The sequence below is a fragment of the Salvia splendens genome, chromosome 4 (assembly GCF_004379255.2).
Source record: "Salvia splendens isolate huo1 chromosome 4, SspV2, whole genome shotgun sequence".
Taxonomy (NCBI): Eukaryota; Viridiplantae; Streptophyta; class Magnoliopsida; order Lamiales; family Lamiaceae; genus Salvia; species Salvia splendens.
Window position 1 is genome coordinate 35,847,740 of NC_056035.1, and position 18,060 is coordinate 35,865,799.

Consider the following 18,060-nt stretch of genomic DNA (forward strand, 5'->3'; position numbering starts at 1 on the left):
TAATGTAGAAAGGAGCGAGTACCACCTAACCAACTTTTCAGCTTCAAACCGAATCACCGATTCGTTAAAAATTTGGCATGTCTGCAGTGCACCACACAAAAACAAATAAATAACCAAGTAAGGATAAAATATAAACAACTTAAAAAAATGAACGGCAACGCATTTCGCAGCAAACAATAGCGTTTTTTCTATTTTTGTTCTAGAATGAAACTTAGATTCCGTATTTGTACTGAACTTTTTTTTTATTTCCTGTTTGGGAGATACGCATGACCCTCATGCGTCTCCTTTTAATGAAATGCATGACCCTCATGCGTCTTTGTGCAAATCACCCGACCGGGTGATTTGCAAGTGGCAAATCACCCGGTTGGGTATTTTGGCGCTTGCAATCTCACAATTCGAAAAAATTGTACCGGGTGATTTGCCACTTGCAAATCACTCGACCGGGTGATTTGCACAAAGACGCATAATCGTCATGCGTTTCATTAAAAGGAGACGCATGAGGGTCATGCGTCTCTCCCAAACACGGAATAAAAAAAAAATTTAGTACAAACACGGAATCTAAGTTTCATTCTAGAACAAAAATAGAAAAATCCTCAACAATAATATAAGAGGAATAAAATAAAAATGGGCGGGTTGTGATTCCTCCACGTATTTTCCGGCTTCCTATTTTTTTTTTTTCAAGCCTTGAATGGCTTGTTTTCCGGCTTCCTGATTTAACTACCCACACTTACACCAATTCACCCAAAAAAACGCACAGCACACACTCAAATCTGCTCTTCCTCTCTGCTCCAACCATCTCTAATTCTCGTTTTCCTTGCGATTTGAGTTGCAGCTGTGAAAGTTTCCTCCATGGACGCAGCTGCACAGCTCGCCCACTGCGGAATCGATCATCTCCATCCAGCCTCGCCGTATTCCTCCGTTGCCGCCTGGAATTGCAGGTCCAGGAATCACCGTTTTTTCCGAGGATTACGCGGAATGCCGTCGTGAGAGCCGTCGCCACCGAGCCTAAGCCCTCGGATACCAAGCCGCCCGCTGCAGTTAATGGGACTGCTAAGCCGGCGCCCTTCAAGATGGTCAACGACACATCAACTGTAGGTTTTTACTCCATTTTGCTGGATATTTTTTGTATTTCCACAAAACTGGTGTTCTTTTTTTATTTGGTAAAATTTGATCTTGCTGAGTGGTTGAAAAAAAATAGATTATTTTATTTTATTTTTACTTTTTGCATCTCTTGGTTTGAAGCTGTTTTGTGAAAAAAGTTATTGAGTTATTGTATAAATGTAGTTCATGGAAAGGGCAGCAACAGAATTGTGGTCGCCGCATAAAATTCAAGAATGTAGTAACAAGTTTTTTGTGAGACTAAAATTTTGAAACTTATGAGTAAAGATTTTATTTTTCAAAATCTCAATATTCAAACAAATAGTTAGTGGGATAATTGACAGAGATTGAACTCGTTTATAAGTTCTTTCCTCTATTTCATATACATCAGTCACTTAGAAACCAAAAAAATGCTAAAATGGATGTAATTGACGCAATTCCTGCGACCTCTAGAGAAGTTATATGCAGTTAATGCATTGATGTGGTGATTAAATCCGTTGGTTGATTTGGAAATGGCAACGAATGCAAGATGTTTCGCAGGAGATCAAAAGGGTGAGGGCGCAGATGGAGGAAAACGAGCAGTTGGCCAGTCTCATGAGAGGTCTTCGCAGCCAGAATCTGAGGGACTCTTTGTTTGCTGAGGATGATGTCAATCTCCGTCTAGTTGAGGTTTGTCGGATGAATTTCAAGTTTATTTTCATTGACACACTACGTTTCCTCCCCTCCCCTTCAAGTTCTGAGATTAGATTCGCATTTATAGCAGAAAGTTCTGTTTGATAATGACTGTAATAACTTTCATCTGACAGCTATATATTTATTACTCTGCATAGTTAGTCAACTTACTGCACTTTTACAAGTTATCAAGCTACATGCCTGCTACTACTAATCTTAATTCTAAGTTGCTAAACTGAATGTTCAAATCAATCAAACAAAGTATGATAGACAATAATTTTCATGTAACATGTCACTGATTCACAAAATTTATTAATATATCCAAAATTTAAGTTTGGCCACCATATTGCTGGAGAAACTACTAGGTATAAACTTTTATTTGTTGAAACTACTGGGTTTGAAGGCTTCATTTAGCATGTAGATTGTATAGGGCTGCCGTTTTAATCAAGTGATTGAGCCCTTCAACTTCTTCAGGTTGATGAGAGCAGTGAATTTTTGCAAATGGTCTATAATCCTGATTCGATCGCTGCTTATTGGGGAAAAAGGCCAGGTGCTGTTGCGACTCGTATTGTTCAGTTAACGTCTGTTGCTGGAGGCTTTCTCTCTCGTCTCCTCTAGGATCTAATAAACAACAAAATAAAGGAGGTAAGAAGACTCAGTCCCCTTTCTCATTTTCAGATTACGAAGAAAGTGCATTCTGTTCTTCTTCAAGAATACAATGGAAAGATATTCATAACTTGATTATCCTCCACAATATTCAAATGTGCTACACCAGAAACTCTTTAAACTATTCTGATGTGCTTTCTCTTTCTATGCAGAATGAAGTCACCCGAGCTATTGAATTGAGGGAAATTGTTACATCTTTGGGTCCAGCATACATAAAACTTGGACAAGCATTGAGCATCCGACCTGATATATTATCACCTACTGCTATGACTGAACTACAGAAGCTCTGTGATAAGGTGACATATTATACTTGAGCTTCAGTAAATATAGCCCCTTCGGTTCTAATCGTGATACAGTTAGTTTATTTGAAATTTGTGCAAAGGATAGCACTTTTGGACTCTCAATTCACTAATTCAGAAATTTCATCTTGTGTTCTTATACCATCAACAAATATATATTGCTGTGTTTTATATTCACTAGTTTTACAGGGTTCTGATATTTTTTAGCTGTGATCCGAGTTTAACTTCACCTTTATGTCAATTATTTGAACGACGCATGTTCGTCAACTTAGTCTAAGAGGATATTGAGTGTATTTCAAATGCTCAAAACTCTAGCTTAGCTTGCTTTATGAAAGTGACTGATATTCAAGAGAGAATATTTTAGCTAGTGTTATTTCTTTTTTCCATTCTTCAGTAACCAACCAACTAATCCATTATGTTTATAGGTCCCATCCTTTCCAGATGACATGGCAATGGCTCTTATTGAAGAAGAGCTCGGAGAGCCGTGGTATAATATCTACTCTGAGCTTTCTCCTCCTATTGCTGCTGGTAATCTCAAAGGATTTGAGCCGTTATTACTGATTTTGGTTCTTATTGTCTTGCTATGTTTGAATAACTGATAGTCTTATGATTTCTCTTCTTCTGGAAATCATTTGCAGCCTCTCTTGGCCAGGACTACAAGGGCCGGCTAAAAGAAAATGGGGATCTTGTCGCTGTTAAGGTGCAGAGGCCTTTTGTTCTGGAGACTGACAATTGATCTGTTCATCATAAGAAACTTGGGTCTTTTTCTTCGAAAATTCCCTCAGGTACTAATTATACTTTTTGCTGTTCTTATATTACCTTGAAATGGATAGTCGAGTCATACCACAATTTCTTTCAGGTCTCTGTGGATGTCGTGGGATTAGTTGACGAGTGGGCTGCTCGTTCCTTTGAAGAGCTGGATTACATTAATGAGGGGGAGAATGGAACAGTATTTGCTGAAATGATGAGGAAGGACTTTCCTCAGGTGATTTTTCTGCAATAGTTCAATTTTTTGGTGCAGCAAATCACATGACTATCCAACAATAGAGGAATCGCTTGGTGATTTCCATTTTTCTGATGGCATTCTGCTTTATAGGTAGTTGTGCCAAAAACATACACTAAATACACGGCAAGGAAGGTTCTTACAACCCAGTGGATAGATGGGGAGAAGCTGTCACAAAGTACTGAAAGTGATGTCGGAGCTAGTAAATGTTGGAGTTATATGCTACCTCAAGCAGTAATTTTGTTTTAAATGTTCATAAATTTATCATCCTGTGAATCTAGATGCTTTATCATGCCTTTTGAGTTTGTTGCAACTGAAATATAGCATTCGACTATGTTGTCTACCTTCAAATGTCACCTACAAATGGGCAGAACTTTATGATTGTGTTATATATCTATTAGCGATAATTCCATAGATGTACAGTAGCTCCTCATGCTAATATCTACCGATGAAGGCGTGGTCTGTTCAATTAAAACTCTTATGAGGATGTAATAAGGATGTATGAAATTAGCTATTTAACCTTTCTCATTTTAATTTGGATCTGCAGCTGCTTGACACCGGTTTTTTCCATGCTGATCCACATCCGGGAAATCTAATCCGTACTCCAGATGGGAAGCTGCCAATACTTGATTTTGGTATGTACATGCTTAATGTAGGAGAAAGTATACATTTAATAGGATTTGCTTCCAACAACGTACATAAACATAGACAATTTAACTTATAGTACAATAGAGACTCTTTTAGTTCTTCTGATATCATATCTTTCTGAAAATAAAATATTCTACAACATCTCGGACACTTTGTAGTCTATTCACCAAGATATTCTCCCATATCATATGTGTAAGTTTATTTTTTCTGCACTTTATTGACTGGCATAAAAAATTGCAGGCTTGGTCACTAAATTAACAGATGATCAGAAATTTGGGATGGTTGAAGCTATTGCCCATCTAATCCATCGAGATTATGGTGCTATTCCAGATGGGGTTAATTTAGATCCCATTCTGCCCGTGCTGGCCAAAGTTTTCGATCAGGCACTTGAGGGTGGGGGAGCCAAAAATATCAACTTTCAAGAATTAGCATCAGATTTAGCACAGATAACATTTGATTACCCTTTCAGAATACCACCTTACTTTGCACTCATAATTAGAGCAATCGGGGTGCTGGAGGGAATAGCTCTGGTGGGCAATCCTGAGTTTGCCATCGTGGATGAAGCTTATCCATATATTGCACAGGTATAGATCTACAACAGCCTGAAATATGATATTACTATGATGCACTGTCCATAATTAACTTGGATTATTTGACTGGTAAATAGTTTGTGAAGCTCTGTTAACTCTTACAAGTTCTCTGTAGTCAAATCGAAGTAATCCTTCACATGATATGATACTAAACCTATATCTTAGGTCATCCTTAATTAAAAAATTATTTATGCATGTATGCAGTGAACATTTGCAATTTTATGCTATCTATAGTGTTCTAAACTAGAATAGGTTAAACCAAATTTACTTATTTTGTGGATTTTTAGAGACTACTTACCGATGAATCCCCAGGATTGAGATCAGCTCTGCGCTACACAATATATGGAAAATCTGGAGTCTTTGATGCCGAAAGATTTACAGATGTGATGCAAGCTTTTGAGAATTTCATTGATGCTGCAAAGAGCGGAGGTGGGGAAGATCTGAATGGAGGAATGGCAGAACTTGGATTTCTACAACCTCAAACAAGTAGTAGTTTGTTTCCTGCCTGTACGGGCAGTGCTTCTCAAACACAGCCGATCCAAACAAGAGCAGCCTTGGGATTTTTACTATCTGACAAAGGGAACTTTTTCCTAGAGTTTTTGCTAGACGAGGTAACATTTAGTTTTATGGCACAAGACATTAGTACCTTGGTTCTTACGACTAAGTTCTTCAACCTCAGAAATTCCTAATTTACTTCTATTTATAAGTAGATGTATGCTTATTCCAGTGATGTTATTGATATCTTCTGTTTAACAGATTGTGAAGGGTATTGATGCAATCTCAAGGGAACAGCTGGTGCAGATAATGGCTTTTCTTGGCATTAGAAACGTAACCCCGGTTTTTAGCTTGGTTCCTTCTCTGGGGCCTTTCCGGACAGCTGCACTTCTTCCAACAATAACCAAGGAAGACAAAGTGATACTGAACAATGTTCACAAAGTTGTTGAATTCTTAGCTGCTGGAACTGCAGCCTCATCCACCCAGGTAAATGTTATCTAACGACATATCCTACTTGACTGCTTTCCAGAGCTAGTGATACTAATATTTACAGCATTACATTATCAAACTAGCTAAATTGTCCAATCCATCAAAGTACGCAGTTGATGAAGTTGTATTAATTCAATCTGTCTAAGCTATTACCAAAACTACAACCCTCTATCCGTGTCTAAATCTATGGCAAAACTACTCACACGACATTATTCTGTGTCTTCTGTAGGGTATAAATGTTCCGCAAGTGGTCCAAGAGCTACTCCCTGTGTTGCCAGGACTCTCCGCAAAAGTGCTCCCTGAGTTGCTCAGCAGGCTGTCGTCACGGATACTAGCTCGTGTAGTCAGTGACACACTCTTGTAATCGCAAAATAATGGCATTTTGCCTAAAATTTAGTCTTGCATATATTCGCATTGAATGCAGACAGATATAATACACACAGTAGTATCCCTTTCCAACGGCTCATAGTCCATAGATTATTCAGATTCATAAGGAATGTAGATTTCTGTATGTGTAGTCAACTTCAAAGAAGAAGAAAAAATGTATATTTACTCACCAGAATATAATACAAAAGCTACCATTATTTCCTCATTTCTCTGTTGATTCTTTCTTGTAACTCTCTCTTGAAGCAATGAGCTTGTTTAGTAAAAATGTCCAACATGTACCCGTTGCTGCTGCTCGTTTTTATCAGTCTGCGATGAACTGCAGCGAACAACTACGTGATGCCAAGGTATTTTCCTTGACCTCGCCGTTTAAATAATCATATGTATTTGCGCATTTTGAACAAGTCACTAACTAGGACGATCAGAGGGCTCTATATTCAGCTTTGCCATATACATCTCAAAGAGGCAAACATAATGCTCAAAGCTCGGCTCGATGCCATATCGTTGCACCATGTAGTATAAGTATGTACGGACTGTGTCGACTTCGCCTGTCGGCATGGAGGCACTGAGAACCCCAGCAAACGTTATGGCATCTGGTTGAACATTCCTCCTCTCCATCTCTTCGAAAACGGTAATGGCTTCTTCAACCCGGCCGTGAACCCCTAGGCTCGAGATCATTGTGTTCCATGTTGCCACGCTCTTGCTCTCCATCTCCATGAACACGCGCTTGGCATGCTCCAAACTGCCGCATTTGCTGTACATGTCGATGAGAGCTGTCCCCAGAAACACCCCAATCTCAAACCCGTTCTTGATAGCATATTCGTGCACCCAACGACCCAGTTTGAGGTTCTCCAGCTCGGCCGAGGCCGCCAGAAGGGCAACCAACGTGTACTCATTGGGGCTCACGTTATCACGCTGCATCTCTGTGTAGAGCTTGAACGCCATCTCCGGTTTGTCACTCTTGGCGTAGCCATTGATCATCGCTGTCCAAGAAACCACATTTCTGGTCGGCATTTTGTCAAACACCTTCTGAGCAATATCCATTCTCCCGTTTAGGACAAGCCCTGCGATTACAGTTGTCCATGAAACAACGCTTCTTTGCCGCATTTTGTCGAACACCTTGAGCGCGTCATCGACAGCCCCACATTTCATATACAAATCCATCAAAACGTTATCCAAATATACATCTCCAAGAAACCCAGATTTAACAGCAACCGCATAAACCTCCCTCGCCTTGTCGATCGAAGAAATCGCGAGGCACGCTTTCATAACAAACGGGAACGTGAATTTATCCACAGCAACGCCTCGGAAAATCATCAAATTGTAGAATTGAATAGCACGATGCGGGCAATCGTTGAGGGTGTATGTTCTGATGAGCATATTCCAAAGGAAAGTGGAGGGACTGTCGACGTGTTGGAACACCAGAGCAGAGTAATCCAGCTCCCGATAGGAAGAGCAGAGGCGAATCAATCTGGCGACGATTACTTGGTTGTGGTGGAGGGTGGTGCGGATGATTTTGGAGTGGATTTGCTTCATCTGTTTGAAATTGGCGCATATTTGGAGCAATAGAAGGGCTTCTTGAGGAGAGAAAGTTGACCTCGGCGTTGGCTGGAGGGTTCTTGCCGGTAAAACATCAAGAGTTCTGAGTGAATTGCATGGGTTCATTGAATCAATGTGGTTTTAGAGGGGGAGAGATATAGGAATGAAGAAGCCGTGATAAATGGGTGGGAGAAAATAATTCTCATAAAAATATGCTGCAATTAATTGCTAAGAATTCTCATACAAGTAGTAGTTCGCCTCCTCTGCAAGTCTACAATATAATATATGTGATTTTTATTCACGGTTGAACATAAAAAAACATGAATAGATGACGTACAAATTTCCTTAACAAGAGCTGCGTGGCATCCTATTAGAGCATCCACAGGCGACGAGCAATTGCTCATCCGTCCGTCCGTGCCAGCCGGGCGGCACCGCTGTCCGCCACTGCACTCTTGCCGCTGGCACAGCGCTGCTCGATGCATCGAGCACGTCCGCGCCAGCGAGCAGGCGACGTGGTGCGTTCTGATTGGCCAACGACATATCCGTTGAAAAATCATTTTAAAAAAAATCAAAAATAATACCCAAAAAAAAAATTCACAATCCCAAAAAAATGGCCATTTTTTGCCCGTTTTTCTGTATTTTTTTGATTTTTTTTTATTTTTTTCCCCAAAATCATCTATAAATACACACATTCATCATCCATTTTTCATCTCTCATTCATCTCTCATTCATATTTTTCATACAACTTATCTACACCTTCATCTCTCACTCAAAACCTCAAATGGATTTCACCCATCTCATTGAGGAAGCGGAGCACGAAGAACAAGAATACTACGAACAACATCGTGCCGCTTATGAAGCATATGTCGCAGCGAATACCCCCCTCCTCCTCAACCAACTAGATCATCTCGCCGCTACATCCATCGTGACCGGGAGAGAGCCCATCAAAGGCTCGTTGCCGACTATTTTTCCGACCAGCCGCGGTTTCCGGAAGATTACTTTAGGCGCCGTTTTCGCATGTTAAAGCGCTTGTTCATGCGTATTATCAACACATTGTCCGCCCGTGTTGAATACTTCCAAACAGGTCCAGATGCAGTCGGTCGGCAAAGTCTCTCGGCGTTGCAGAAGTGTACGTGTGCCATCCGACAACTCGCTACTGGGCAAATGGCCGACCTCTTTGATGAGTGTTTGCATGTCGGTGAGTCCACTAGAATCCTTTGTCTTAAAATTTTTTGCGAGGGCGTTCGTTCATCTTTCGGTGATGAATTCCTTCGGGCCACCCACCACCGATGATTGCCAACGGTTGCTTCGTCTTCACGAAACAGTCCATGGCTTTCCCGGTATGCTTGGCAGCATTGACTGCATGCATTGGAGGTGGAAGAATTGACCGACTGCTTGGAGGGGGCAACACTTAAGCGGCCAAAGGCGGCGGTCCAACACTTATCCTTGAAGCGGTCGCCGACTACCGCCTATGGATTTGGCATGCATATTTCGGTGTTGCCGGATCCAACAACGACTTGAACGTGATCTATTTTTCACCCCTCTTCAATGATGTGTTGAATGGTGTAGCACCGGCGATCGACTTCACCGTCAACGGAAATGTATACCACATGGGTTACTATCTCGCCGATGGTATCTACCCAAGGTGGTCGACTTTCGTGAAGACGCTCAGCAACCCGCAAGACCCGAGACAGGTTCTTTTTGCGCAGCGTCAAGAGTCCGCGCGGAAAGACGTCGAAAGAGCCTTTGGGGTCGTTCAAGCCCGATTCAACATTGTGAAGGCCCCGTCTCGGTTGTGGTACGTGAAAAATATCGCCGACATCATGTACACGTGTATTATCTTACACAACATGATTATAGCCGACGAAGGACCGAGGGCGGCTAGCTTTTATGACGAGGATGAAGCCGGAAGCTCAAGCGCGAGGTCTCCCCGACGCCGATGTGTGCATACGACGGTGGGTGAGAGGATCGAAACAAGGCACACAATGCGCGATAGTCGAACCCACGTTGAGCTACAAGAAGACTTAATTAAACACATGTGGACGAAATTCGGCCACGAGTAGTGGGTTTTTTTAATTTTAGGATTTTAATTATGTAATTTTTATTTTTTAGGATTTTAATTATATAACTTTTAATTTTTAATGTATTTTGTAATATTATTATGAGTATTTTTAATGCATTTTAATTTTGTGGAAATGTTTTTATTTAAATTGAATAATGAAATGGTGGGACCCTTGTGCTCGTCCTTACGAAAGAGTATAGATGCGGGTGTTGTGCTCTTGCCTAAGAGCAGACAGAAAAAGTGGGGTCGGGCCCACATCCGTGCTCGTTGGCAAGAGCACGGATGTGGATGCTCTTAAATACAACCAACGAGCACGGATGTGGATGCTCTTAAATGCAAAAATAAATCTCTTTATCTTTAACTTACTTGGATGAAAAGTAAATAAATAAATATAAATCAAAATATGACAATTGGATGTCTCATGCTCATCTTTAGCAATTTTTGATATACAATATACAATATTTTATTTTATACGTATTTATTATTTTTAATAGCGAGTTTCAGCGTTCTATTATAAAATATTTATAATAATAAATGTGAGATTAGTGTTTCATTAACTAGTTTCATTCTTTAAAAATATGAATTTTTCATTTTATAAAAAAGTATTTTATTTATTTATTTTTGGAATATTTTTTCTAATGCTGGATGACTTATTCTCTATTATCACTTTTTTTTTCTTTTTATCTCTCTTACTTTATTAATTATACATTAAAATATTTACTGTTTTTAAAAAAATTAAAAGATAGATGGAGTATTAAAGTAATTCTAACTCATTTTAAGCTAAATAAGGACACTAAGTGATACACATTATTTAACATTGAAATTAGAAGGATAGGTCGAATTGGCTCATTAGGTTTTCTGGAAACCCTACTCAACTTATTGACCAATTGGATACTAATTACTAGCTAGTTCAATTTTTTATCAATTTGAAATCATCAATCATAACTCTTCTAATATTAGGTTAACTCAACATGTTAACCAAGCTATAAGAAAATGAAGAAAATTAACATATGATCTTGCGTGATGAAGAAACAACTTATATGTATAAAATATTGAATATTTAATTGAAAGAATTTCAATAAAATGAAATATGACAGCACAAAATAAGAATGACGTTTGCTAAATATTTATTTTTTGATTATTCAACAATAAGATCATGTTAGATAAAACTTGATGTGCAAAACCAAATTTATAATTTGTAAAGTTAAAATAAAATATAAATACATTTTGATAAATTTTAATTATTTTATTTATAGTAATAAATTTAATTTTGCAATTAATTTTTTTACTATTATAATATAGCATATATTATTAAAAATCTAATGCATAATATACTAAATATAAATTATATGATTTGTTTTATTTAATTGGACATTGGTTGCTCATTCAAATTATTATTGTAGAGCAATAACAAATTATTTGTCAAACTATTTATCAAATAATTATTGGGATATAAAATTACTCGTATAAATTAATATGAAGAAATAGTACTTATTCCACTAGGCTGAGTTATAGGGCCAATATAATAAATTTCGGGCGGAACGGATGTGGATTATTCGGATCAACCCGCAAATTTCAGTGTGCCCGTGAGATTGATGGCTATGGCATCCGCATCGTCCATCTGTATACAACACACACATAGCGATTAGCAGCTACACCGCAACCTTCATTGACGCACTCTTCGTATAATTCCTTCCTTTCTGCACAATAAATGACACCGGATTGTCAGCTATCTTTCCTTCATAAGATCAATTATTGATTTTGCCCCATGTCATTTTACATAATCTACCCCAATTTCTTTGTCAAACCCTCATTTCTCAACTACTCTCGTGGTCCGATCTGACCGATATTTGGTGGTTCCTCATAATTACAAAACTGTTACACGGAGCCTGATTTCGTGAGCTTAAACACAACCACTTGAATCAAGGTAATGCGATTTTGCTATAGTTTACTGTGGATTTTCAGTTTTTTTACTTTAATTGTTCTGATCCGTGCTTGCTTTCCTTATAGTAATTGGATATCTATTAATTCATGTTACTGTAATGATTATATACTGTTTTTACGCGATTTGTGAATGGTTCTGATTTTTGTTGATTTAAGTCATTGAAGTACTGCGGAATATTGGGATTATGAAAAGCATGCTAAAAATTGGGGCTTTCTGGGAATGCCGTATTGTATTGCATCGTTGAACTTGGGTTAGGCTTGGGCAGGTATTCGATTTCTCTTTCATGGTGCTGATTTGATATGGGGGGATTTGGGCTACTCTAGAAGAAATAGCAGATGTAATTGATGTTATGGAGATTTATAGTAATTGCTAAAATCTCTGTGGAGTGTGGACATGAAACGATGAAGTTGTATGCCTTTTCAACTCGAATCTCTCATAGTTGATGCTGCATTGAAGTCTTGAATAATGAATAAACTAGATACTACTATACTGGTTATAGGATCTGAATTGAAGCTACGTCCTACATGGATGATTCTCCAGTTCTGTGGGCTTACATTTTCTTTTGTGCAGTAATGAGTTTATGCACACATTTTCAACTCAATAATATGCGTTGCTAGGTTTAAAATAATTTATAGTTTCGAAGGTTTGTTATGTATTTTCTTCTAGACATTTGAAACAAGGGCAGACTGATATACTTTTTAGAAGCTGATGCAAGTTTATACAAGACAAACAATTTAAGGGAGACAAGCTTTTATTCTTCCTAAACGGTCAATTGAATGATGAAAAGGCGTCTCTGGTGTTTCTTGGCTTAAGTCGTTGCCAATCCCTTCCTTTATCTAACATTCATTATTGTTTCCTGACACTTCCCATGATACAAATGAGTGATGAATTTGGAGAGTAATGATGTTTGTGAAGACTAGATTCTGGAAGAAGTTTCTTCAGCCTCCTCTGCCAATAACATTTCAAAAAAGCATTGCTTGGTTTAGTGGACTAGGTTTTGGTACCTTTCCTTCATTCACCACACTTGAAATAATTCCTTTCTTGGTGATCAGGTAACTAAAGCCCCAACCTTCTTCAGATTCTGGTTTCACTGCCTGTTCATTCCTTTCTTTCATGGATGCACTGGGTTTTCTTTAACTCAAAGGAATTTCTTCTTCTTTGTTCTTTATTTTTATATATGGAGCTGATGTCTGAATTTGGTTCATCTCTATGTGCATGTCTGTTGATATGATAAAAGTTAGTAAAAATCAATAAACCACATGACTTAGTAGTGGGTCACTATAGCTGAGAGACCTTTAAGTGGATTGATCTTGCTGCTAGCCCAAACACAAAAGAGTAAAGGAAAAGGTGATCATAGATCCATTCGAAGTCTTCAAGCTGGCTAGATTTTGGATTAAATAATGGTAACATAGTTCCAGTTCTTGTATTTCATCTAGCTATACTTGAGGTTTTGTGTTTTTTTGGAAAATTCTTGCAGGAATCTATAAATTTTGACTAATGAAATATTGAAATATGTGCTGTTTTTGTTTTGTTTAGAATTAGAGGTTCAAGAGTTATTTAGTTTCATCTATTATTCTTCAACAGGCAGTGGTGCATTTGGTTTTGTTGGAATAGTGGCACTTTGGATGATTGAGTTGGCTTTACTAGTAGCATAGCATACATAGTTCCAGAACATCCAGTATACCCTGAGACATGTCGGCTGTTGATATATCCAAATATGAACATAGTCCTGTTCATAAGGCCATCATTTTGAAGGATTATGCTGGTCTCAGGAGAATTATTTCGGGCCTTCCCAAACTTGCTGCCCCATCTGAGATACATGCAGAATCAGTTTCAATTGCAGAAGAAGCTAAGGCTGAGGCCATAGCTGCTGTGATTGATCGACGTGATGTCCCTAGCCGAGAAACTCCACTTCATTTGGCTGTTAAATATCGTGATGAGATTGTGACGGAGATGCTTATGCTTGCTGGTGCAGATTGGAGCTTGCAGAATGATCAGGGTTGGAGTGCATTACAGGAAGCAGTCTGTAATAGAGAAGAAGGGATTGCGAGAATCATAGTCAGGAATTACCAGCCACTGGCCTGGGCGAAATGGTGCAGAAGGCTGCCTCGGTTGATTGGGACAATGCGAAGGATGAGAGATTTTTATATGGAAATCACATTTCATTTTGAGAGCTCAGTTATCCCTTTCATATCAAGAATTGCCCCTTCTGATACTTACAAAATTTGGAAGAGGGGTGCAAATTTAAGGGCTGATATGACTTTGGCTGGTTTTGATGGTTTCAGAATACAACGATCTGATCAGAGTATTCTTTTCCTTGGTGACGGCTCTGAGGATGGTCAAGTTCCTCCAGGTTCACTATGCATGATTTCACACAAAGACAAAGAGGTTATGAATGCTTTGGATGGTGCTGGTGCTCCAGCAACCGATGCAGAAGTGCAGCAAGAAGTTACTGCAATGTCTCAGACCAATATATTCAGGCCTGGAATTGATGTGACTCAAGCAGTTCTTTTACCTCAAACAACATGGAGGAGAGTAGAGAAAACAGAAATGGTGGGACCCTGGAAAGCTAAAGTTTATGATATGCACAATGTGGTTGTTAGTATCAAATCAAGGAAGGTGCCAGGGGCCATGACAGATGACGAGTTATTTAGTTCTTCTTGCAATGAGAATGAAACAGAGAATGAGCTTGATGATGTCTTGACAGAGGAAGAAAGAAGGCAACTTGAGGTTGCTCTTAAGATGGACTCATCAGATTTGGGCAACGAAAATGGTGATGACATCATACCACACCGTCATAGTTGTTATGACCACAGGGATATATCCATCGGGGACATAGACAGTTGTAGGAATGGAGAAGTTAAGCAAGAAAAGAAAGGATGGTTCAATGGATGGAGGAGAAGGGAAAATAAGCCGGTCGATGAGAAAAAAGTTGCTCCCCCTAGAAGCTCTTTGTCTGTGGAAGAGAAAGTTAGTGATTTTCTAGAGGACTCTCCTAGAAGTCAAAATAGGACAGGTAGGCACTCTGTCGAAGTGGTCGTGAAACGGGATGATCATCGGAGAGGAAAAGACTCTAAAGCTTCTTCATCAACAAGTTCTGACAGTGGAACTCGAAGAAAGGATGCAAGTCGGGAAAATGAGTATAAGAAAGGTTTAAGGCCCGTTCTTTGGCTCTCTCCAGATTTTCCATTACGAACTGAAGAACTCTTGCCCCTGCTCGACATTTTAGCTAACAAGGTCAAAGCTATAAGACGATTAAGGGAGTTATTCACTACAAAACTACCAAAGGGGACCTTTCCTGTGAAGGTATGGTTCTTCCACAAGATCTTTCCTGAAATGATAGATATGCTTTATTGCATTCCCATTCATTTTTAACTTATAGTAGTATTTTGTATGACCCTTTTTGCTTATCTGTGTCATATCTAATCTTCTACACTGAGGATCTGTAAATGAATAAGTGGAGATGGCTGGTTTAGAAGAGTGTTGTTAGCATAATTAGCCTTCTGTCTAATTATGTGTCTGTTGCACCATCAATCTTATTTTAACATTACCAAACAGCTTTAGTTTTGGCTTTGCTATTATTCATGGCTTGGGATTTCAGCCGTACGATTTACCCAAAGCATGGTTGACCATATGATTACAGCAAGACAGTGTTGATTTCCGATATGGTGGGAACTAAAGTCCCTCATGACATGTAAATGCTGACAACTTGTAGTACTATAATTTTAAAAAAAAAATAGATTCACTTGAGAAACATAATTAGGCTTTGAGAGCTTTACTTTTGATGAATTTTATGAAACTCTTTTTATATTATTTTGCTGTAGTACACATATGAGAACATGAACTTCTACTCTTTAATTCTTTACTTACAAAGATGGGGATGAGGCGGGGTGTCGTTGGAGCTTTCTATATTTTATGGTACAATGTACTCACATGAAATATTTTTCTAACCTAGCCTTGTATTGAAGACGCTTCTCTGATGTTGCTATGTCTACATGCATAGGGTGTGAATTCATATACTAGTATTCTTCTGTTCAGATCTACAGGACAGCTTAATGAGGCATCTAGTAACCGTGATTCTCTATCATGTCCTCTTCACTTGTTTTCTTTTTAATTAGTTGCTGCTTATTTTCAGGTTGCTATTCCAGTGGTTCCTACTGTAAGAGTGATAGTTACATTTACAAAGTTTGAAGAGTTGCAGCCACTAGATGAGTTTTCAACTCCCCCTTCAAGTCCAACTGGTATTGGCAAGGAGAGCCCTATGGTGCAATCTTCAAGTTCGTCTTGGTTCCAGTGGATAAAATCTCCATATCATCGGCCCAGTTCTTCTGCTGGTGGCTCTAGCAGCAGGATTGATAATCTTCAAGATCCATTTGCAATTCCTTCCGAGTATTCATGGATCACCGCTGAAGCAAAGAAGAAAAAAATGCAGGAAAGGAACAAATCTAAGCAATCGAAAATTCAGAAGTAGCCTTCTTGACAATATCGCTCTGAGATAGATCATCTTGCTGAATGTCCAGTTCAGTTACTTAGACAGAACAACAGATTGCATTGCATCGGGGTAAGAATATCATCGTTGGTTGTTTTAATAGTTTGACTCTGTTATATCATTGTGGGGGGTTTATAGAAGTATGAATCTGTGATTCTTGTAACCATAAAGACTGATGTTTCATGTTTGGGCGGACAGTCTACCATTCTCATTTGGCACGACTTTTCGATCCATGAACTTTTCAGTTGAGCATCTTTACTAACAGATTGAAGGATATTGTATATTCGTTGAGTCTATTACTATCATTTCTTAATTGTTTCCATACAATTTGAGAAATCAGTACTGTAATTTCTCTGTTTTTATTTAAAGAAATGAACAGCAGATTGTCGTTATTTGTTTCAATGGGATTTCACTCTTTCAGTTTTCTGTTTTAGTTGGTAGTTGATAATTAAGATAGCTAAAAAAAATTGAGCTTCAAATTTTAGTGAGAAACATGAATTAGAGTTTATTATTTTTTTAAAAAAATATTAATTTTGTGGTAAATATGATTAAATTTATAAATATAATAGACAGGTAACAAAACATTGTTAGGACAGAATATCTGAACTGAATTTTACATTTTGGTGGAATTAATTTAGAAATTCAGGACTTGAAGAATTTTACACCTTCATCATTGGATGGAACATTTACATGATTTCCCTACTCCTGCTAGCTCTCCTTCTTCGCTGTAAAATATGCATTATACAATTGTTAGTGATCATTATGTTTATATTTTATTCACGAAAACAAAATTATCCAAGAAAGAAATTCCCAAGGGTATGAAGATAGAAAAATCAACTACTCAAATATATTTTTTTTCCTAGCATAATAATTTATCAATTACAAGATCGGTGTTGTGAGGTTGTCAATTATTAATCTTTACATAAGGGACGATTGATGCTAATAGTTACTCCTACTCCTTTATGGGAGATTTTAACTATAGTTGATACGTGTTGGTAATTAATTGAAAATCCCTTTAATTCGTAAAAGTTATTGTGATAATGTAAAATATGTTGCTACCGTATATTCATAAATATGTACTGATTTTTATGAGGTAAACATATAAATGTAATGATAATGGCGCATTCTCACTTAATATTTTGACCTCATTATAATATCTTAAATTCTGAAAAAATACTACGTACTACTCATTTGAGAATTGTAAATATGAATCCTTACATGCAATTAGCATTGTTGACAAAGTCTATACATTAAAACTAATGAAATTCGAAAGATCATATATACCCCAAATAGTTATATTTGACCCAAAGTGCCATCTTTATACACCCCATATTTTCAAATAAAATCGAGCTAAATGTACAAAATCATAATAGAGAAATCTGATTCGTTTTGACAATTGATAAATTATTAAATCCTCTAAGACAACTGAAGTTACAAATTTTTTTTGAAAAAAATACCTTGGTTCAAATTCTTGAACATGAGCAATGTCTTTGCCATGTGCATCAGACCAGCTAACTCTCCTGAATTCCACCATTGATGCAGATTTCTTGAGATTACTCTTGAGAGGATGAGCTTCAATTTCAACCCCTTTTGATGACTCCATGAATCTTCTCTCTCTACTTCTTCTTCTTCCTCCTCCTCTTCCTCCACCAAAATTATATGCCTCTTTTCGACCATTCTC

At 38.1% G+C, this 18,060-nt stretch overlaps 2 protein-coding genes and 1 pseudogene across 4 annotated transcripts; 2 read left to right on the top strand and 1 right to left on the bottom strand.

The window, feature by feature from the left end:
* The first annotated feature begins 666 nt into the window (after positions 1-666).
* Positions 667-6,552, top strand: LOC121799711 (annotated as a pseudogene).
* Positions 6,490-8,144, bottom strand: LOC121799710 (pentatricopeptide repeat-containing protein At3g26630, chloroplastic-like). Its single transcript, XM_042199156.1, has one exon. It carries the CDS (start codon positions 8,007-8,009, stop codon positions 6,753-6,755), a length of 1,257 nt encoding a protein of 418 aa, XP_042055090.1. The 5' UTR covers positions 8,010-8,144; the 3' UTR covers positions 6,490-6,752.
* A 3,354-nt stretch (positions 8,145-11,498) lies between these two features.
* On the top strand, positions 11,499-16,715 carry LOC121799712 (ankyrin repeat domain-containing protein 13C-like). 3 transcript variants are annotated; one of them, XM_042199157.1, is made up of 3 exons: positions 11,499-11,872; positions 13,475-15,196; positions 16,026-16,715. In XM_042199157.1, exons 2-3 carry the CDS (start codon positions 13,583-13,585, stop codon positions 16,359-16,361), a joined length of 1,950 nt encoding a protein of 649 aa, XP_042055091.1. In that variant the 5' UTR covers positions 11,499-11,872; positions 13,475-13,582; the 3' UTR covers positions 16,362-16,715. The 3 variants fall into 3 exon arrangements, with proteins under 3 accessions (XP_042055091.1, XP_042055092.1, XP_042055093.1); XM_042199158.1 differs by lacking the exon at positions 11,499-11,872 and adding an exon at positions 12,156-12,942; XM_042199159.1 differs by lacking the exon at positions 11,499-11,872 and adding an exon at positions 12,996-13,293.
* Positions 16,716-18,060: the final 1,345 nt, after the last annotated feature.

Coding starts and splice junctions, on each gene's coding strand:
- LOC121799710 (XM_042199156.1), bottom strand. CDS start 8,009: ATGAACCCATGCAATTCACTCAGAACTCTTGATGTTTTACCGGCAAGA.
- LOC121799712 (XM_042199157.1), top strand. CDS start 13,583: ATGTCGGCTGTTGATATATCCAAATATGAACATAGTCCTGTTCATAAG. Junction 15,197..16,025: donor AGGGGACCTTTCCTGTGAAG/GTATGGTTCTTC, acceptor GCTTATTTTCAG/GTTGCTATTCCAGTGGTTCC.